General features: G+C 44.1%; 2 protein-coding genes across 2 annotated transcripts in view; both read left to right on the forward strand.

Moving 5' to 3' along the window:
* The window catches only part of LOC126557548 (vacuolar protein sorting-associated protein 45), a 221,311-nt gene that overhangs the window by 173,512 nt on the left and 28,564 nt on the right, over positions 1–19,235 (forward strand). The gene's annotated exons all lie outside the window — the stretch shown is intronic.
* LOC126558529 (serine protease 27-like) lies at positions 17,007–18,123 on the forward strand. The gene is made up of 2 exons (XM_050214553.1): positions 17,007–17,815; positions 17,893–18,123. Exons 1-2 carry the CDS (start codon positions 17,029–17,031, stop codon positions 18,096–18,098), a joined length of 993 nt encoding a protein of 330 aa, XP_050070510.1. The 5' UTR covers positions 17,007–17,028; the 3' UTR covers positions 18,099–18,123.

Consider the following 19,235-nt stretch of genomic DNA (forward strand, 5'->3'; position numbering starts at 1 on the left):
GTATTTTTTTTTTTTGCAATGCTTTTGTCCAATGTCTATATCGGTGTGAAAAGCACATGACGTGATGGCGATAATTTCCAAATTTTCCTCCGAGTGGTTTGCCCACGCGTCCGAATTCAAGCCAAATCTTTAATCGACACACCTCGTCCTCTTGCTAATGGAATTTGAAAATTCTATTTCTCTCTTGGTATTTAACGATCAACGCGGCAAGAAGGGGATGGAAAAACTTTGGTTTTCGGTTGCAAACGGTGACCGAAAATGGAGGGCAAAAGTGAAAATTGAATTTTGAAAAAGAAAAACTTTGGCAAAGCTAATTTTGTGACGCGAAATTTGGCATTGAAATTTGTGTTTTCTTCGCATTGAAACAATAGAACCAAAGCGATGGAAAGGCTATTGAGAAGGTGTGGAAAATCTCCGCTACATTTGGAGGTTTCTGGGTGAGGAAACGTGTTTCGAAAATGCTAAGAAAATTAAAGAGTTGTGATCAAGTTGACTGTAGATGTAGGTTTGGTAGATGCCTCATATTTTGATATTTTGATGGTTGCATTTTTCGATTAAAATACATCATTCGACATTTAAGCAGAGACTAGACACATTCCAAATAAATACTTTTCAATTTTCACGTGTGTATAAAGTTAAAATGAATCTTAAAAAACACATTTAGCAACAGGTACTGTAAATATATTACTGTTTTCATAACTGAAATCAAACGCAACTGCACGCATCGAAGTGTAGGGAAATCCAGCATCTGGATCAAATAACACACAAACACACCAACCTGCAACTAATAGCATATTTATGACACCGACGTAACGGACCGGTAATAATATCCCCGTTTCTGGCAGAATGCACCCAGCCAGCATCGTGCGGGGCTAGGGTGTCGCTATGACTTCGCTTCCGTACCATCGTTTATGGCGTGCTTGGTGCAAGATGCCTGCAACTAGCCACACGAAATAGAGAAAACAGAACACGCTCCAACGGAAAGCTTACACCCTTTTCGTTAATAATAATACGTGAGCCCGTTCCAGGGTGTTGGAATGATTAGAAAAGGCTCCACAACGGTGTTTAGGATTGGGAGGTGAGATTATTCGTTTGCTTCGTAGTCAAACTGCAGGCTGCTGCATGCAACCGGTGGTGACACACTTTTATCATTATTAGTAATATTTTTCGTTTTGATGGCCCGTTGGACTTCCCTCATTTTTTTTTGTGCATTTCTTTGTTCTCTGCCCCTGTCGGACACAAAGCACGCAGAACAATGTTGCACGGGGTTGAAGTGAATAAAGAATTTAAAAGTAAACAACGGATTGCTGCTGCGGGTAAACCGTTGACTCAAGTCGCTACAAATTTGAATGGAGCGTTTTTTTCTTCTAAAAGAGACATGCTCCCACGGTCCCACGCTACGCAGCAAGCGCATTAAGGTGGAGTATCATTTTTAATGGCGCATTAAATTCCTTTCGGTTGATCCATCGAGTCTGGCATGTTTGATTCATACATGAGGTGATGTCTTTTATGTCAGTCATATTTTTATTGATTAATATTTCAGTTTTGAGGATTTCTTTAGCAGTTTGGGTAGGTGAGTTAGCAAGACAATTTTATTATGAACAGCTGTTGTCAAAAACATTGTATTATTATTCTAATTTAATTCAAATAATTTGCATTTCAGTTTAATCAGTTGAGAAGAACAGAATAAAGCTATATATAAACTACCTAAAGCAGCAAAAATTAAGAAATTCCATTTATCGGAGAGAGTTATCTGGTTTTAAACAAAATTTGTGAAAAATGAGTTAAAATGAATTAGATATAATTTTTTTTTCCTTGTGTTATATCATGCGTTAATTTTGCCATACGTTCCATCTAATTTTTCGTCTTTTTTGTGTTTTATACTACTAAACAGAGCAATATTATACCCTTGGAAATATAACTATTATAGTAACGATAATGTTTTCTAATAATGTTCTAAAGAGCAGCCCAATGGTAGGAAGCGGCATCGCACGACAGGATCGGTAATCTTATTCTGTCCGCCCATAACGGCGCCGGTCTCCAACGGATATGGATTACGTGGTATCAGCAAGTCTAGTCCATCGTTAAGCTAAGAAGAAAAATCTAAATAATCCAAAATTTCGGCTACAAAAAGCTCTTGAGATAGTTTATGACTAACTGGCAAAGATTGGGAACTCAACAACAAACACGAAGCTTCGTAGGACGGACGAATGTATCCATCTTTTCGATAATGTAGTATAATTGCTTATTATTTACAATTGATTATGACGGTCCAATGCCGTATTTTCGTAGTAGCATAATTGCCTATTGAGTAAGTTTTCGTAGGATCGCTTCTACAAGTGTCGACCGTACTTCTGCCAAAGGGCTCCAGACTGTGCTAGAAAATCACACAAAGGATTAACTAATTATTCAGTTATGAGTACAACTCATTTGAAGTAAGGCATTTGTTGGCCGTTTTGACCTAATAGGTCGTTGTGCCAAGAAGAAGGATTTGTAGGTTTTCCAAATCAATAAACGTTCTTTAAAACAAATTCAAACATTTGTACAGAATGGCTTACGTATTGCATTTTAATGTCAATAATTATAAACAAGTTCAACAATAATTTTGATACCACTGCTGCTTCAACAATTCATTCTAAGTATTGTAAAAATAATACCAAATCTTTCACATAAAAAACCCTTTTTTTAACCAAAAGGCACCAAAATGCATAAAAAGAAACGACAACATACACCCCTATTATCGATTAGCATTTGTATCGATTTTGGGAACACCTCACCCCAGTGAGGTGTTTCCCAAAACCCCCTCCCAAGGCCCCTTTTCCATGATTGCGTGCATTATTATCAAAACACTATCTAGCAAAACTTTCTACACCTGCCAGCCATTCATCATACGTATGGTGTATGCTAAACCCGCAGGGACCTTTACCATGCACACCGTCCTTCGTGTTTCATCTTCCCTTTTACTGTCGCAACACCCGCAACACTCGCATCGTGCTGCAATTGGATCATACAAATAGTTACCCTTGAACTTTCAACGGCACGATACGCGTCCTGAATAGCAACCGCCAACAAAAACAGTTCATGCAAATGCACTGACGGACGCCCGGAATCGATGTCGGTGTGTTTCAGTCCGAAAGCCACCGGGAGCATAACTCTTGCCGCATACAAAAAAAAACAAAATGACACTTTCAATGCCAACAAAACGGATAACGGCAGACTAGTGGCAGTGGTTTGTGTGTGCGTGTTTCTTGCCGTTGCTTCCATCTGCCAACCGTTTACTGGCAGATCCGGAACCACTTGCCATCGACCCGATACCGGTACGATCAAGTAGGTGATTGTGCAAAAAAAAACACGCACACACTTACAGAGCCACAAGCAGGAGCAAGACATCTTAAGATAAGCAAGTTTCGTCAGCCCTTGTACTCTAGCGTAGCAGCTGATTGCCTCGTACGGGTCATTAGCTGAAGCCTGTTCCGTTGGGTATCTCCATTTTTTTCTTTTGCTCGCTTCTGTACATACTACAAAAACACAACGCCGAAGCGTCAATGAACGGAAACGTCAACGAACGTCAAACGCTTTGCGGCATTGACATTGACAGTTAGTAGACAACTGCGAGCGAAAGGACCTCGCAAAAGGATAGTGAAACAAAATCAATACGGGTTTTTTTTTCTATCTTTTTGCGAGCAATGTGCAGTTTTTGATGTTATGTTTGCACTCTTCATCGTCACACGTGGTATTCAGTTAAGCGACAAAACCACACGAAACCGTTTACAGTCCACGTATGGTTGAATCGGAACCAGGCACGATCAAGCCCGCCATATCGACGTACTACTGCCGTGACTGTCGTCGCTTCTGTCTCACACCACCTCCACGATGGTAAGCGAGTGAAAGTAGCCCAATTATTAATATTGCACTGTGTGGACATCCTCCAACAGCCAGTCAGTGTAGTGTGTAGCACGTTGAGCGACACGTTCCACGGTACTCTGATGCGCGCCTGAAAGAGAAAGGACCATCTAAATGGTCAGTCACGTGAATCGATATCACGTCCAGGGCGTTTAGCGTAAGCGAAAGCATGGAAGAAACGTTTCTTTAGACACGTGTTGCGGATGAGTTTGATTTTTTTACGACACTTCAGTCACCTTCAGTTTGCTCGAACGTCTTCTACCATCTATTGGCCAGATTTGAACTGAATTGTCGCTCGAAAGCAATACTTTGTTGTAACATTATTACATTCTTTTTCAGTCTTGCGATGTGTGGGTCTTTGAAAGCTTCAGCTTCAAGGTGGTTGATAGCTAAGAAAAAAAGCCAAAGAATCGTCGTCCAGTTGTTTTGTCAATACGTTTTACTTCTGAACTATGTTTTCCCTCCGACATCAAGTTGACTTGGCAACGACCTTCAATTCGCCAACGGTGGAAAACTACGATTCAAAAATGCATTAAACACACACAGAAACGTGTATTCTTTGTGCAGGCTTGTGACTATTTGTTACGAAGAATGACTATATTTTTATGGTTTTTATCTTCTTCTACAAATGAAGATAAAACAAATGATTTATGCGTTAAGAAGCATTTTTAATAGTACACATGAGGCTTTGTGAAGAGATATGTACACCGCACATGAAATGCCCGTTATGACACGTATGAACTATTGGAAGGAAATATGCACAATCCAAAGGTTTGACACTGACTTGCCGGTTATAAATGCAACCGTGTAACGACGACTCGACTCCAAAAGATTCCACAGCTAATGCAAATAAGTGCAACCAAACAAACACAACTGAATTTGTTTGATAATCACCAATAGTTGCTCCGGGTTGGGAACACAAATCCGGTCTAAATCCAAAGTGTGAAGCGGGCAGCAATGGTTGTGTGAATTGATAATCAATCAAATAGCTTTCATTAGCATGTAACAACTATTTTATACACGATCGACAACTCTTTAGGCGAAATTGAGCTTAAACTTGCAAAGTGTTGTCAAGAATATTTTGTCGCATTTTCCCAACATGGAAAACATAGTAAAAAGACGCTTGTTCTGTAACGTCAATGTTTACTACTTTATCTGGATTTCTTTATCCATTAAATCTTCTATATAAGTTCGTCCCCAATTGCTTAAGACTTTAGATTCATTTCGTTTCGATCTCAAGAGTAGTATCAAACAAAATAGTCCATCATTAAAGCTAACGGTCGCCTCTACTAGACACGGGCTTCCATCAAAACAGTGCCCAGTAATTAACGCCGGTCGGTATTTGATCGAGCTCGTCGACCGCGTGACGACCTCTCTCGAGCATTGGCAAACCCCAACATCCCTCCCCTGTTTGGAACAAACGAGTATTGCAACGACACAGCACAGCTGCACCGGGGCCAAGCACCACAAGCGTCTTGCATCCAATTGCACGCACAATTACAACCAATGACCCTGATTAGCAGCCGAAAGAAAGATGAAAGAAGAAGGTATGGTGCGTGCGTGTGATGTAGTAGTGGAGGTGTTTAGGATGGATGGGAATTCTCATCACGGTGGTCGTGGCGGAAAAAAGAGCACCTACCATGAAACATCACCGTTGTTTTCTAGAATGCAACTGACCTTCAACCATCTTGCGCTTTTGATTTTATCTACACAGTGAGAAGAACGTATCAATGCGCCATTTCCAGTTGGCGCCATTCCTCATCGATCACGTGTTGCAGCTCATTAACGCAATTGTTCAGCAGGCATTTGCTGACCGAGGACCGTTGGAAGTCACATCTTTCGAGACTCATCATGGGGCGTTGTACTTCGTGAGGGTTTTTTTTTGGGGGGGGAAATTAATTTGAATTGTTTGTGAGGCGCGTACGATGTTCGTACATCACCTCCCCTAACGAGCCATGTAAACCGCCCTGTCTAAAGAGGTTAAGGTACCTCGCACAAAGCTCCTCCCAACATCGGTGAAAGGACGGATAGGCCAGGAAACAGCATAAATGGCTGTTTAGTAAAGATTATGCGTGCGGTGTAATGAGGCCCGCACAGTTCTTGGGCGCGCAGTTTAAGCGGCTGCTAGTACTACGACTACGACTGCGGTGCAAAACGCACCAACAACGGCTGCTGCACGTCACACAAAACGCGCACTTAGTACCGGCACCAAAGACCCATCATCAGCCCATTACACTACGCCAATGGTACTACTTTCGGAACGCATCTTCCACCAGTTTTGGAGGTCTGTGGGTCAATTTTTCAAATCGCTTAATTTCGAGGTCAGCGCACAACCGGAGCACGGAATATCATTTTTATTATGCTACGGAGGTTGCGGTGTGCGTACGGGGTGGCTTTTTCTTTGGCTCGTTTGCTTCGGCAGAGTGTAATGAGAAGCGGAACATCGAAGAAAGCGATCGGTTCAGAAGGATGGCTAGACCATGGCTTACGTGCGTCACGGTGATTAAGATCCGGGGTTTTATACTTCAAATTAACAATTTGCTGGCATGTGAGAAACGTGTGTTTAACGTGTCGCTTCAAACACCACTGCATTTGAATCCATATCAAAACCAGTATCCGTGTGTTTGTGGGTCCAATAATGGCACTAACCTTCCCGAATGATTTATCGTACCGAATCGATCACCATACGTTTGCCAATCAATTCATTGATCGATCCACGATGAAGAGTGACCGTGCCCATGTCCAATCGAGCGAAATAATGGTGCTCGTAGCGACGGGTTGATGGACACATATAGAATCATGTGAGCCGCAACATGCAAAGGTAAACAAATAAAAGTGTCAACCGGGTCCAAAAATAGATCAACGGTGCAGAATTGGCTGGCGCATATCGATGGAGACACACAATTGATGACATTGACGGTACGGTCACATTCCAATCGGTCGTCAGTGTCTGCGCCTTCTAATGAGACTCATCGCAAAAACGGATTCTCACATTTCCCCGTAATGAATCATCACGTACAGCAAACTGTCACCGAGACCGAGGGTTAGACGGCTTGCATCGTACGTCTTCTACTACGCCCGTTTAGTTGAAATGGTTGCACTTTGTTCGTCGGGAGTGCACTGAACGCATCGATTGCATGTCGTTTCATTAGCGCTGCATGCAAACCGATCCGTTAGACGCATTTAGTTGCCTGATGGTTGATTGAACTGGATTGAAAGCTTCCGGCGTGTCCACACTATCAGGTGCTTGCCATTATTATACAACCATTGGTGCCGGCCAAAAACCCGGACCATAAACTCCGATTTGTGATCACACTCCAGAACCTTCTGATCGTTTGCTCTAGTGTTAACCGGTCAGCGAAGCGTCAAATAGCTTGCTGCAGCCAACATGCTGACTCTGGGCAATCAATCGTTACGATCACTGTACGACACTTTTGCGCAACACTCAGCTCGATCATACTCATAATTGGGTTGCTATTGGCTGTGCTATTATGCATCGTTTACCTCAGCAAATCGTGGAGGACCGTCCACGGTGTCATTTGAGTTGCGTAGTTTCTGCTGTATAAAGTGATAGTCTTACCTGCAATGAGACACAAAATAAGAAATAAAGATTAAAAATCAATATTAAATAGACGAAAACGTCATTAAATTAATTTAAAAAAATAAAAGCTACCTTATTAGCACTAACGTTATAACCCCAAATTTCGCAAAACGTTTCCTAAAAAATGGCGCATTCGAACATCACATATATAACCCGGTTTAGTGTGGTTCGCATTCTGAACTTCATATTACCAGCTTGTGGTTGTAGCAAACGAATATCTTCAATATAAAATATGTCATATATCTTCTAAAGCGTGTATTATTTCTCAAGAAATCCATGCGGTGAATAAAGCTCCTTTCCTAGGTACCACGGCTTAACGGTACCACGTTGGCGAAGATTGACAACCTTTTGCAACACCAGACAAATCCGGTCTCGAATTCCTTCAAGTCTAATCAACCTCAATCGGATGCGCTTTGACAAAACCGACACTTTTTGCTTGAAATTGCGTACAGCAAATAACGACACGATCGAAACGACCTTGCAGAACCAGATGAACCGAAGCCTTCCGAGGCAAGTTGGCGAGTGGTTCGAGCGCATCATTAGCGTTGAATTGCTGAATTAACCCGCAACACATACGTAGCCGGTACCCCGTTTTCTAAACCGGAAATGAAGGCCACTCTAAAAATAGTGTACCGCTTCTTGGGACCTGTTCTGAGGGTGTTGGTGCTGCAGAGATACCACATCTCGCTACAACGAGGTGGACATTCTATGAGATAAGCAAGTTAACAAATTTGTACGAGGCGTCAGATGTATGCTAGACGTCGGACCAGGGCGCCCTGCGACTGTGCGAGAATTGGTGTTTTATTGAGGAAAATTAGGTAACAAGCGTAATGGGTTCACGCACGCCAATTCGGTCAGATGGGTAGCATGTCTTATCCTCAATGACCCTTAGCATGCAAGATCAGACTGTGGAGTCCGAACGAATTACGTTAAGGGATGGTTTATAAATTAAGATACCATATGCCTCTCCTATTACAACTACACCATCAAGACTCACTCACCATTCTGCATTACATGACACTTTCTATCCACTTTCATTATGATTTACGTTCATCATTACATTCCACCTGCATCTTCCCCATTAGGTAACATCATCTATCTACTTCCAAATAAACATTTGTTGATGCAATGGGGGTTGGGATGTACTAAAACTGAACTGAAAATAAAAACAGATTGTCCGTCGATAACGTCTCGGGAGCAGCATTAAAGCACTACTTTATTACTTTGCCTTCAAAAAAACACAAAACAACAAGAAAGTAATGTAGGCTCGAGCTCACCATCGGAACACAACCGCAGAGTGTTATGACGTGCTGGAGATGTTTCCCACGCGATCACTTGCTCGATGACTGAGCCCGTACTTTTCATGATACTGATACGATCACTATCCTCCCACGAATGGTGCGTGTCATCACGCTTTCGAACTACATGTAAATTATGACCGCTACCAGCTACTACGCCTATGGATCACGCCAAAATTTTAGCATTCCACAGTGTTTACTAAACGCAAGAGGCAAGGGAAACGGGAAACTCCCGATGTAAAAAATCAAATTCTGTCTGGCGCGCCTTTAATTAACCCACATTTGCTTTTCATTTTCGCACTCGGATCGGTACTTTACCGATACGGCTAGAACGTTACCTCTAGAAAAACCAACTGCGCCAGACTTTCACTCACTGCACTTTTGATGCCGTTAGAGCACTACACCGGAGAACACGTGGTGCACGAAATGTTCACTTCGTACACTTGCTCAGACAGCAATGGTTCAATTGGATCAACGGTAGAGAAGCGATTGCTTCATCCATCTACCGTCTTCGTCTCGCTTCGTTCTGAACTATGTTTTCAGTAACACTGGTCCCCAACGCTTCGAAACCCGCGCACACACCGCTTGCTTCGAATTCGTTGGTTGCAGCTGTGCAACTGGCCACTCCACTGGAAGCTTTCGCTTCAATCTACCTCCTTGCTACCGACAAACCCAATCGGTGGGGTGAGTTCTGTACGATCACGCTACCTGCGCGCCCAGTCAAGGTGTGCACAGATAAAACCACACCATGGATCAATGGAAAGATCGAAGAAAAACCACGGCAACCGAACGCACGCGCGCGTGTGCTTTGTCGGGCGTGGAAAATAAACAGGAAACAAACACACACACGAGTGGCCCGCGGGCTACACTTCAAGAAAAAAAAACTCTACTAAACCCTCTCCAAAAGCACTAAGGCAGCGAGAGCCCGTGGTACTAACTGGTGCCCGGTTTGGTTATGTGATGGCGGCTGCGGTTCTTTTGCGTTTGCTTGTGGCCGCGGTTCGTTGAACCACCCAAAAAGCGTTGTTGCCTTCGGTAGTAGCTTAGTGTTTAGCACATTTTCCTTCGCAGTTTTGGTGAATGGCGGAAGAAATTCTTTTCCACTGACGCTGGTCGGTAACGAGACACTGGCCTGACTGAGTGACGCCCATTAGGCACGGCGGTTTGCTTCTGCTTCGTGGCCAGACGAAACCCAAGTCATATGGATTTAATGAAGCGATCGAACCAATTTAGGCTGCAAGACAGGGAATGGTTTTGTGTTTTGTTGAGTATCAAAATCATTTCCATTGCTATATCTGCATGCATCGAATGCTCGGACAAACTTGGGAAGGTTATTTGGTGGAGGAAATTTTTGCTCTCCGCAGGCAATGAATTATTCAACCATTGACAGCACAATCATTACTTGGACGGGTCACTCATACCGGCAAAACACCTGCCAACATTTTAGACGCATGAAAAGGCAATTGAAAAGCGTCAGTGTTCGACCAGAAGCTGACGAGACTGATGTTTGATTTAAGTTACATAAATATGTTCCAGTTGCTCAACAGAGACAACAGAGCACAAACGCACACGAATAAATAGAACATCCACTCCAAAATTGTTATCTCAATTACTGTAAGCAACTGCACCACTCACCCTCAAATATGCAATCAATGTTGTGCTTTGTAGCATCACTCTACACGCACTGAGAACGACGAACACCTCTTATCACCAAGGAATGGAGTATTCAATTTTCATGGTCACTGTTCAAAATTCACTGATACCCAATTTAATTTCCAACGCATTCGAGAAGGTTATCCAAAAACCTTCCACTCTGGTCATTCTACTTAACATTGACCCGCTGAAACATATCAAGCTAATCAAAGCATAACACCGATTTGCACGAATTTCCTACGACAAACTCAAAATCTAATGACAACAACAGAACACACTGCTGTGTCCACAACTGCACCAACACTCTAGGTGACTTCACGTCTTCAACCAAGGTTCCCTAATCTCTCCAGCCGACTTTCGATGTTACTCATGCTTGCCGTGGCCACTTTCTTATCACCCACGTTCGCTCGTTCAACCTCTCTGTTCTGATGCGAATGCTGATACCGACACCACCGGCGCTCAATTGGACTTTTGGAGAACATACAACCCCGTCATCACTTTGCCTCTTCTCTCCCCGACACCTTCACAAGCTTGCTTATCAGTGAGATAATTTTTGAAGTGCACCAACCTCCAACTTCCCATCCCAAACGGAGGGAGAAGCGCATGTGACGCAAAGAATGGTTCCACGTAAGTGTAACACTGCAAATAAAATCACGGTAGCGCACTAACATACAACCGATCAGGTGGCTGGGTCACCATTCTACCACCTTTGTTAAGGTTTGACCAGCCGCTTGACCCGCAACTCCCACAGGGTCTCCAAATTTGTGATCGATAGGGTCATTCGCCTTCGCATTCGTAATGCATTCGACACCATAACCTGCTTCTCGTGTGCGGGAAGAATAGCTCACCGCAGGGTGCTACTTGCAGAGTACCAGAAGGGACGCCTACCAGACATGCAATCGTACTTGATTATAAGTGAGATAACAGTCGTCAAAACACATTCAGTCGCAAGCCTATGTTTTTCCCAGGTTTTGTTTTGGGCCATCTGTCAGAAGAAGAGGAAAATGATTAATTCATTAAGTCTAGGCAAAAGGGGGGAAAGCAACCCGTGAGAATGCCAAATCAACACCTACCACAGCGCATGTCTGACCAGCGGCAATGCTTAAACATAAAAATTTACGATAAGACATCAAATCATGTTTTTTTTTTGTTTGGGGTACATCTGCATTCCTAATTCAAGTAGCTGGACCCGATTGTGCTACTGGAACCTGACACAATTCGAAGTCAAAAACAATTTCGTTCGTCCAATTTAGGGGTGCATAAGACCTTACTCCTTTATACTTCGTTTCCTTCGTTTCTAGACTGGACAGCAATTAAGGAATTTTTACACAACGTTTCATAAATCTTGTGTGTCTTTCTCACACACGTTTCCTATCCCAACCCTACAAGGGCTTATCCAAATTCTAACACGGAAATATTTTCAACTCGATTGTTTGCCTGGTAACACTAGAACACTGCGAGTGAATCGTTCACCGATCGTTCATTACATGTACTCCAAAGGGTGAGAATTCTTCCAGCGCACACTGTTGTCGAACGTAGGCTTTGTTCGGCAACTTCTACATCCAGACCGGCAGTTTCCCAACATCCCAGAACATCGAACCCACCACTCCCCCACCAAAAAGGGTTTGTCGAAGTATGAAGAAATACCAAACTGAACCCCTCCACTTCCGAAGCCACAGTGACACAGTCCGGGTGCGAAAGACAAGCCGCACGCCTTCACGCGCCATTTTTTTATTTTTCTTGCTTGTTGCAAACATTCCTGTGCCGGATTGTGCTCGCTGCCGGTGAGAAAATTGCACGAAGCTACAGCTACAGTTCAAGGGTAGTGTAGTAGACGCGCTTGCCCGCAGCCCACAGCGTTTTGCGACACTGTTACTGCCATTGCTGCACACCCGCGTATCGATGGAATTATTATGATACGGCGACGTGCGCTCTCGGTGCCCGCGCGGTGTGTATATTATGAAACAAGCACGCGCAACGACTGAAAACCAACATCTCCCGTTGCTGTTTGCGATCGATCGGAGAACGTGTGCGGAAAATCCAACGGGAATCGACGACTATGTCCAACGATGCCTGCAATGCTTAGCAGGGCGTCCTTTTGCCGTCACAACGCTACCGGGTTGTGACCTGATTTTTCGCTCCACTCTCGGGGAAATAGTTTATGTGGCGATATGCTGGGTCTGTGTCCGAGCTGGTAGGGTTCCAGTTCGCGTGACGGAAAAGTAGATCAGTTTTCCTGGGAGTAAAATTCTGGTTTGTTGCAGTGGGAAACCGGTTCGTAGATCCTCTTGCTATGATACACTGGAATTTTGTGCCCAACGCGTAAGCGAAAAATGTCTCCAGCTGTGATAAATCTTTCACCGTGAATTAATCCTTTCCTGTTGCTAATCCTATTAAAATGTTAAGTCCTAATGATTGTACGTTTATCCAATAAATTAAACCTTCTTATAGGTTACCTACAAAAAAACGAACGATCGCAAGACTACTCTTTTTGCGATCAATTCATTTCAAACAATCTTGGATTGTAATTTTACTTGAAGCTTTAAAAAAAAACACCGGAAATAGCAACATCGCGATCGGAAGATCATCTATCGACTTCCCAGGTCAGAGTTTTTAGTCCGTCCGCTGCGGGGTTGTATGATCATCATCATACAACCACGCGCGGAACCACTTTTAACGATTAGCGTGAACGAGGATGACGTGAATTGCGATGGAAGCATGTTACTGGCCGGCTTGACATTGGAACCGTTTGCTGGCGTTTCGCACCATTCGCTCGTGATGCCTCTTTCTTCGCACGAAATAGGTCACCGAAGCTTTATGGGACGACTTAGGTGAGCACAGTTGCGACATATTTCCTCAAAGTTATTGGTCAGGTTTTCTTTCTTTGTTTTCCTTTTGCTTTTGGTGAGTTACAAATCGTGGAAAGAAGTAATGAAAACACGGTTATGACTTAAAGCTGTTGTGCATGGTGGTACTTCACGTTGCGAGGGAAAGGCTTTTCCGGTAGTGTAGTGATCGAACAGGGTGATCGATGGAGCAATTGTCTGTTTAATAACTAATGACATTTTAACCGAGAAATTGGATGGGTTAGTGATGCAAGCCAATTTTAAACTTATTTGTGTGTGATAAATCAAACATTTATCTTCAAAATTAATCAAAATCTCATCTACGATAACCAAGTAAAATTCAAGAGCGTCTCTCAGCCGTATAATCTCCACCAAGCAAGAAAAAGCTGCCCGTTAACAACCCACCGTTTGTCGTGCTAAACGGCTACGCTTCTTGTTCACACGTCGTCGTCGACATCGTCGTCCGAAGCTTAACTGCATTGCATGAATGATGCAACCAAATGTTGCCCGATGCTACTATGCTGTGTCATGCAAAAGTTTTTGTTACATACGGCACGTTACATGCCTATCGTGTACCGGTGCGGTAGCACAATGAAGCTTCTTCTTGTCATGCTTAAGCTTGTTTTTTTTTATTCGTTCCTTCGCTTCGTACTACCATTATCTATGTATGAATGCACTATCCTGTGTTGCCCCGAAATTGAAGCTACCCATTAACGCGGACTGGTATTATACAAGACAAATGACCATCTTGGCTTCTTGGCGTATGTTTTCTACACTTTTTATATGAATATGTGGAGAGCGCTTTAAAAATGAACGGGAAAACAATCATCACAAAAATCGGTTGATTGGTCAAAGGAAAAGTTTTATTATTGTCACACAAAAAACAAACTCCTTCTGGGGGAAAGGCGGAAGTAATCGCCTAAGATAAATGTGAAAAGGAAAGTTAAGCTTTGTAGCGATTTTTTTGTCTTTTTACAAGGAAGTACGATTAATCTTCAAAAAAAAAACACACACACACACACATACAAATATTTAATATATTTGTTTTGTATTCGAAAATCCATTCGAATCGAAAACGTCTTATTTTTTAGGGTTCGTTGCTATAGCTATTAATACACTAACAAATCTTTTGTATTCCAGCAATAAATCATTCAATGTAATGCCAATCTCCGTAATCAGCAGTTTCACTTCTTTTTTCTACCCTTTTTTAAGTTACATTTCCTTAAAAAGGCTACCCTGATAAAGGGTTGACGGTGGAAACTGTTAGATCGCTTACCGATCGCGAACAAAATTTAAGCAGCACGAACATTTTGTCTGTTTCATCTTGCTAAAGACATCGTCTTGCCCAACGAGCACAGTTTTCCAACAGGCCCACACCAACAAGCTGGCGCGTAGTCGGTTGACAGACAGACGATCTTGGTTAATGCCAGTTGCTTGCGGGAACCGCTGCCGGCACGCGTTTAATCGTTTGCAGCGAAACCGATTTGCTTGCCCAATTGCCGTTTCGTTGGGCGGCCGTGCCCAGTTGCTGGGGCGGCAATGCACGGCAGCCCTTCTAAAGTGAGCATAGAAACGAGAAACAGCCAAAAGAAGCACCATTGCGATCGATCCGCTTGACTTTCCTGTAGTTAGACAATGCTTTCAATTTTCGTTTACCCGAGCACCACCATTTAGTAGTAGCGGGTGGATTTTGTACCAGGCAGTGCACACCACCTTTCGATCGATTTCTTGCCTGAAAATGTCTACCAATTTGACACATATCGCACATTATACGGACAACAATGGTTCGTTTTTCCTCGCAAAACAATTTCCATTTTCGAATTCCATTCGCGAAAATTAAAGTAAAAGTGAAACAATGGCTCCAAAACAACAACGACACATTCTTCGTGTGTCGCTTGGAGTGTGAGTGATCAAAAATATGGGACATTTCTTGCCTCCCTGCACCCGAAAGGTGCTAAAAGCTGCATACTTTCGTGACGGAAGTCCCGGAACACACACACGCCGAAGGACACCTTCGTCCTTGTTTTATCGGGCATCGGGCGTGTGCTCTCGATTTTTTCTTTATCCTCCGACAATCAATAGTCCCTTGGAGGACGAGGAGGATGGAGTGGACGATAGAATGGAAGGCCATGTGACAGACATGATGGAATGGTAATTTCCACCCACCAAGACGCCCCCTTAAAAACAAACCAAACTCAGCAAAGCACATTCGAATGCAGCACGCAAACGCGCGATAAACGTGATGACATGACGCCTCCATGCAAAAAAAAAACTCTACCAGCGCACATCAACCTTCTGATTATTTCATCATTTCGCTTAAAAATACACTTGACATGCGCTCTACGCTCGTGGTGGTATTAAACGCTCCCGACGCAGAACCAAAACAGCAACGAAAAACATCATATTGCCCTGCTATAAGCTCACCTGCATAGTTCGACCCAGATCTAAAAGCTTTTATGTACCTTCTGTCCACAGGTTGCGTGTCTAAAGGGGTAGGATGTTACACAAAAACTAAGCTTTTTTTGCTTTACATTTGTGTGTGTGTGTCGGTTTGCTTGCGGTGAAGGTCTTTTCATGAAAAAAGGAATTTCCTAATATCCGAAAGTGCGATGAATAATGGCGCCTTCGGAGGGGTTTTGATGGTACAGTATCGGACCTTGCCCAACTAACTTTTCGCTAAGATGCCCTTTGATCGCCATTGTGCATTCATCAGTCAAGTAAAAAAAATCCGATACAATCAGCAAAAGAACAATGCCAAATCGCAACAAAAAGCTGGTGTCTAACATAGGGAAAAAATGGAGAAAATACGGATGTACTCTATGATGAAAAACTGTTTGGTGGCAAGTGTCATAAAGTTTGAGGTTTTGTTGTTTGTTTTGCAAATGAACCTCCCCATTCTGCAGGACGCTCCGATTCACGTTTAAGTTCTACTATCAGCAACTATTTAAGGTACCTTTCCATTCTCCATACTCGGCAGGAAGGTGCTATCGGCTGGAACGTGCCGCAGACAGCTCATCCAGCAATCAAAATCAGGGAAACTGGCATAATCACGGTCCAGATCTGGTCACGCATTTGGTCCTGCGTGCCAGCGGCGACAGGTGCGCTTCTGTTCTGATTGCATACTTTTTGGTGCTAAAACAGCGATTAAACATTCCCGAAAAACACCTTTCGTGGACCTTATCATGCAAGCAGCCAGGACCTGGAGAATCGTTTAGCGATACATCACGTTCGAAGTCGAAAAGTTCTAGTGCTCTTAATCTCCTTACGCAATGAGGAAAACCAAACCCACCAACCAAACACATTCGTATGGTAAGTGATGTGACACCAATCACTAGTCACAAAAGCGGCGTGCGCACTTACGCAATCGCAAATTTGTGCAAAAATGTGTCCCCTTTTCGCTTCCCGTTTGTGGCTAGGCACCATATTGTATACCCTCCGTACAAGCTTATTTTGCTCATCTCGGTAGCCTTGCGTTTATGTGACAAGACATTCCTAATGCCGCATCTAAGCGATCCAAGCGTGCACAGCTTCATTTCTCTCGGACTCGCGCACGACACTGTTTCTCCCGGGGTGGGGCAGGCACGACGACCTTCGCATCTTTCGGAAACAGCCCCGGGGGTGACAATGATCGTTCTAAATTGGACCGAATTATCCTCAATCGAGGAAGCGATTCGGCCCAGTATAAAACCTGTACTGATAGCGATCGGGCGCGGTTACTTGCGGCAAGATGTCCATCCGTACCGGACGGATACGCGTGTTTCTCTTACCGTCATCGGTGACCGTGGTGCTGGCACTGCTACTGCCGGCAACCCCAGCCGAAGCGTATCAGTGCTTTTGTGGAGTTCGGCGTGCACAGAACGAAACCATCTATCCGGACATACCGATCGAACCGGGCGAATGGCCCTGGCACACGCTCATCTACTACTGGTCGGGTTCGAGACTTGATCCGCCGGCCAAAATCTGTGAAGGAGCCCTTATTGACGAGCGGTTTGTGTTGGCCGCTGCTCACTGTCTGACGGTGCGTGGCAGTACCGACGGTGAGCTGCTGCCGGCGGATCAGCTCGTAGTGCACGTTGGTGTCGTATCGGTACAGCAGGACAATGAACGTTCGCGACGGTTCCAAGTGCGTAACGTGACGGTGGAGGATGAATCGGATCTAGCGCTGATCGAATTGCAGCTCAGTGAACCTCGAACCATCCCGAAACTGCTGCCCGATTCGAGTCTCTCCAGTGAGGAGGATGGTAGTGGTGGTGGCGTTAATCAAGTGCAAGAAGACCTAATGCCGGTAGCTGACAGTGGCTGGAAACCTATCCCCGTCTGCCTGGTCGATGCACTCGACCTAACCTCACTGTACGGCACGGAAATGTACATACTCAACCAAAGCCAACGGAACCGGCTCGGCGGCTACGAACCGGTACGGCTCGTGCTGGACGAATTTCTGCTCTGTTCCGGATCTACGCTCGCCATGAAGTCACGGTCCATCAATGGCACGACCGTTTCCTTCACCATTAAAGGTACCGGAGCGGCCATCGCCAAAGGTCCGAAACATCCCGCAGAACCCAAACATTCATTGTCGTTTCTCTGCTTTCAGATCTCAACCTACCCAGCAACGATCGGGGTACGGCACTCTACTTCAAGCATCAGGGCACGTGGAGTCTGCTCGGATTTACCGTGTCACGGGCCAGCCGCCAATGGACGCCCGGGTCCGTCTGTTTGCCGAACGACATCATTTCCTTCGATTGTCTCTATCCGGCGCTCGACTGGGTGATGGAAAACTTTGCCGACACCAACAGCTAGGATGAGGGATCTATTGTGTGTCGGTTGGGGGCTTTGCCGCACCTTTCGCACCACGGTGAGACAATAAATTACGATTGTGTCCATACACAACTGGAGGCTATTTTCCGATCGTCTTAAGATCTTCAATGTGCGTTCCAACTTCCCGCTTCCGAGATCCGGGTGGTTATTTAGGAGGAATTTAGCATTTCTATTCCGGACAGGTTGGTACTGGGTGGTGCACGAGTTTTCGAGTCCACGTTGCCATCCCGTTTCCGAAATGTGTACCTCCAAAAGCGGAAATGCAAATTTCTCTTTCAATTATTTGACCGTCTGTCGTTTCCCTTGTTTTCGGGTCGCTCGTTTTGGAACGTACGTCACAGTGGATTAAGTGGAGGTTAAATTGTTTGCCTGTATGCAGCCAATGGAACCAGTTGGGCGGCACTGCCTAGTGGCACATTATAGGCAAACTATTATTTTCATTAAAGGGACTTCGAGCTCAAGCGATGTCTGGAGCGAAAGTAAAGATTGTGATGGTTTAATTTCTTCATTCTCACAATCACGAACGAAAGAGATAGGTTTTTGGAAGAAAAATGCTTCCAAGATGTGCAGGTCTGAATACGTCAAAGATAACTAATAATATTTTTTCGACGAGCATTGAAATGATTGCCCTTATAAGCTTGCTGAAATTCTCACTATTTGTGAAACTAAAGCCTTTAAAAGGCGTCAATTTTAATCGTCATAACCTCATCCCTAGTGCAGAAACCCCGGAAGACAAGCAAAACCGCCCCTTTTAAAGTGGTGCCATAAACAGGCGATAATAACGAGAGGCTTCGACGACCCTTCGAGTCATTCATTGGTTGTGTTTCCGGTGTTTCTCTAACTGTGTTTTTAATTCTCGTCAGAACCAAGCAGAACGCAATGTGCAAACATGCTGCTGCCGGATGTAGTAAAGCTACCTAATGCTAGCATTTGTATAAGAATTTTGCCCTATCCTGCACACGAACTGGAATGCGCAAAGATAACGCACGAACCGTACAAGCCAGATAAGTGAGTACGATGGAATACGCACTTGTTGGACTTCTTATCGATAAGTGAGAACATTCGAACGGTGGACACAATAACAACAAAAAGTGGTTGTTCTATGTTTGCTTGCGTGGT

Source organism: Anopheles maculipalpis, chromosome 2RL, assembly GCF_943734695.1.
Source record: "Anopheles maculipalpis chromosome 2RL, idAnoMacuDA_375_x, whole genome shotgun sequence".
In the NCBI taxonomy this organism is placed as follows: Eukaryota; Metazoa; Arthropoda; class Insecta; order Diptera; family Culicidae; genus Anopheles; species Anopheles maculipalpis.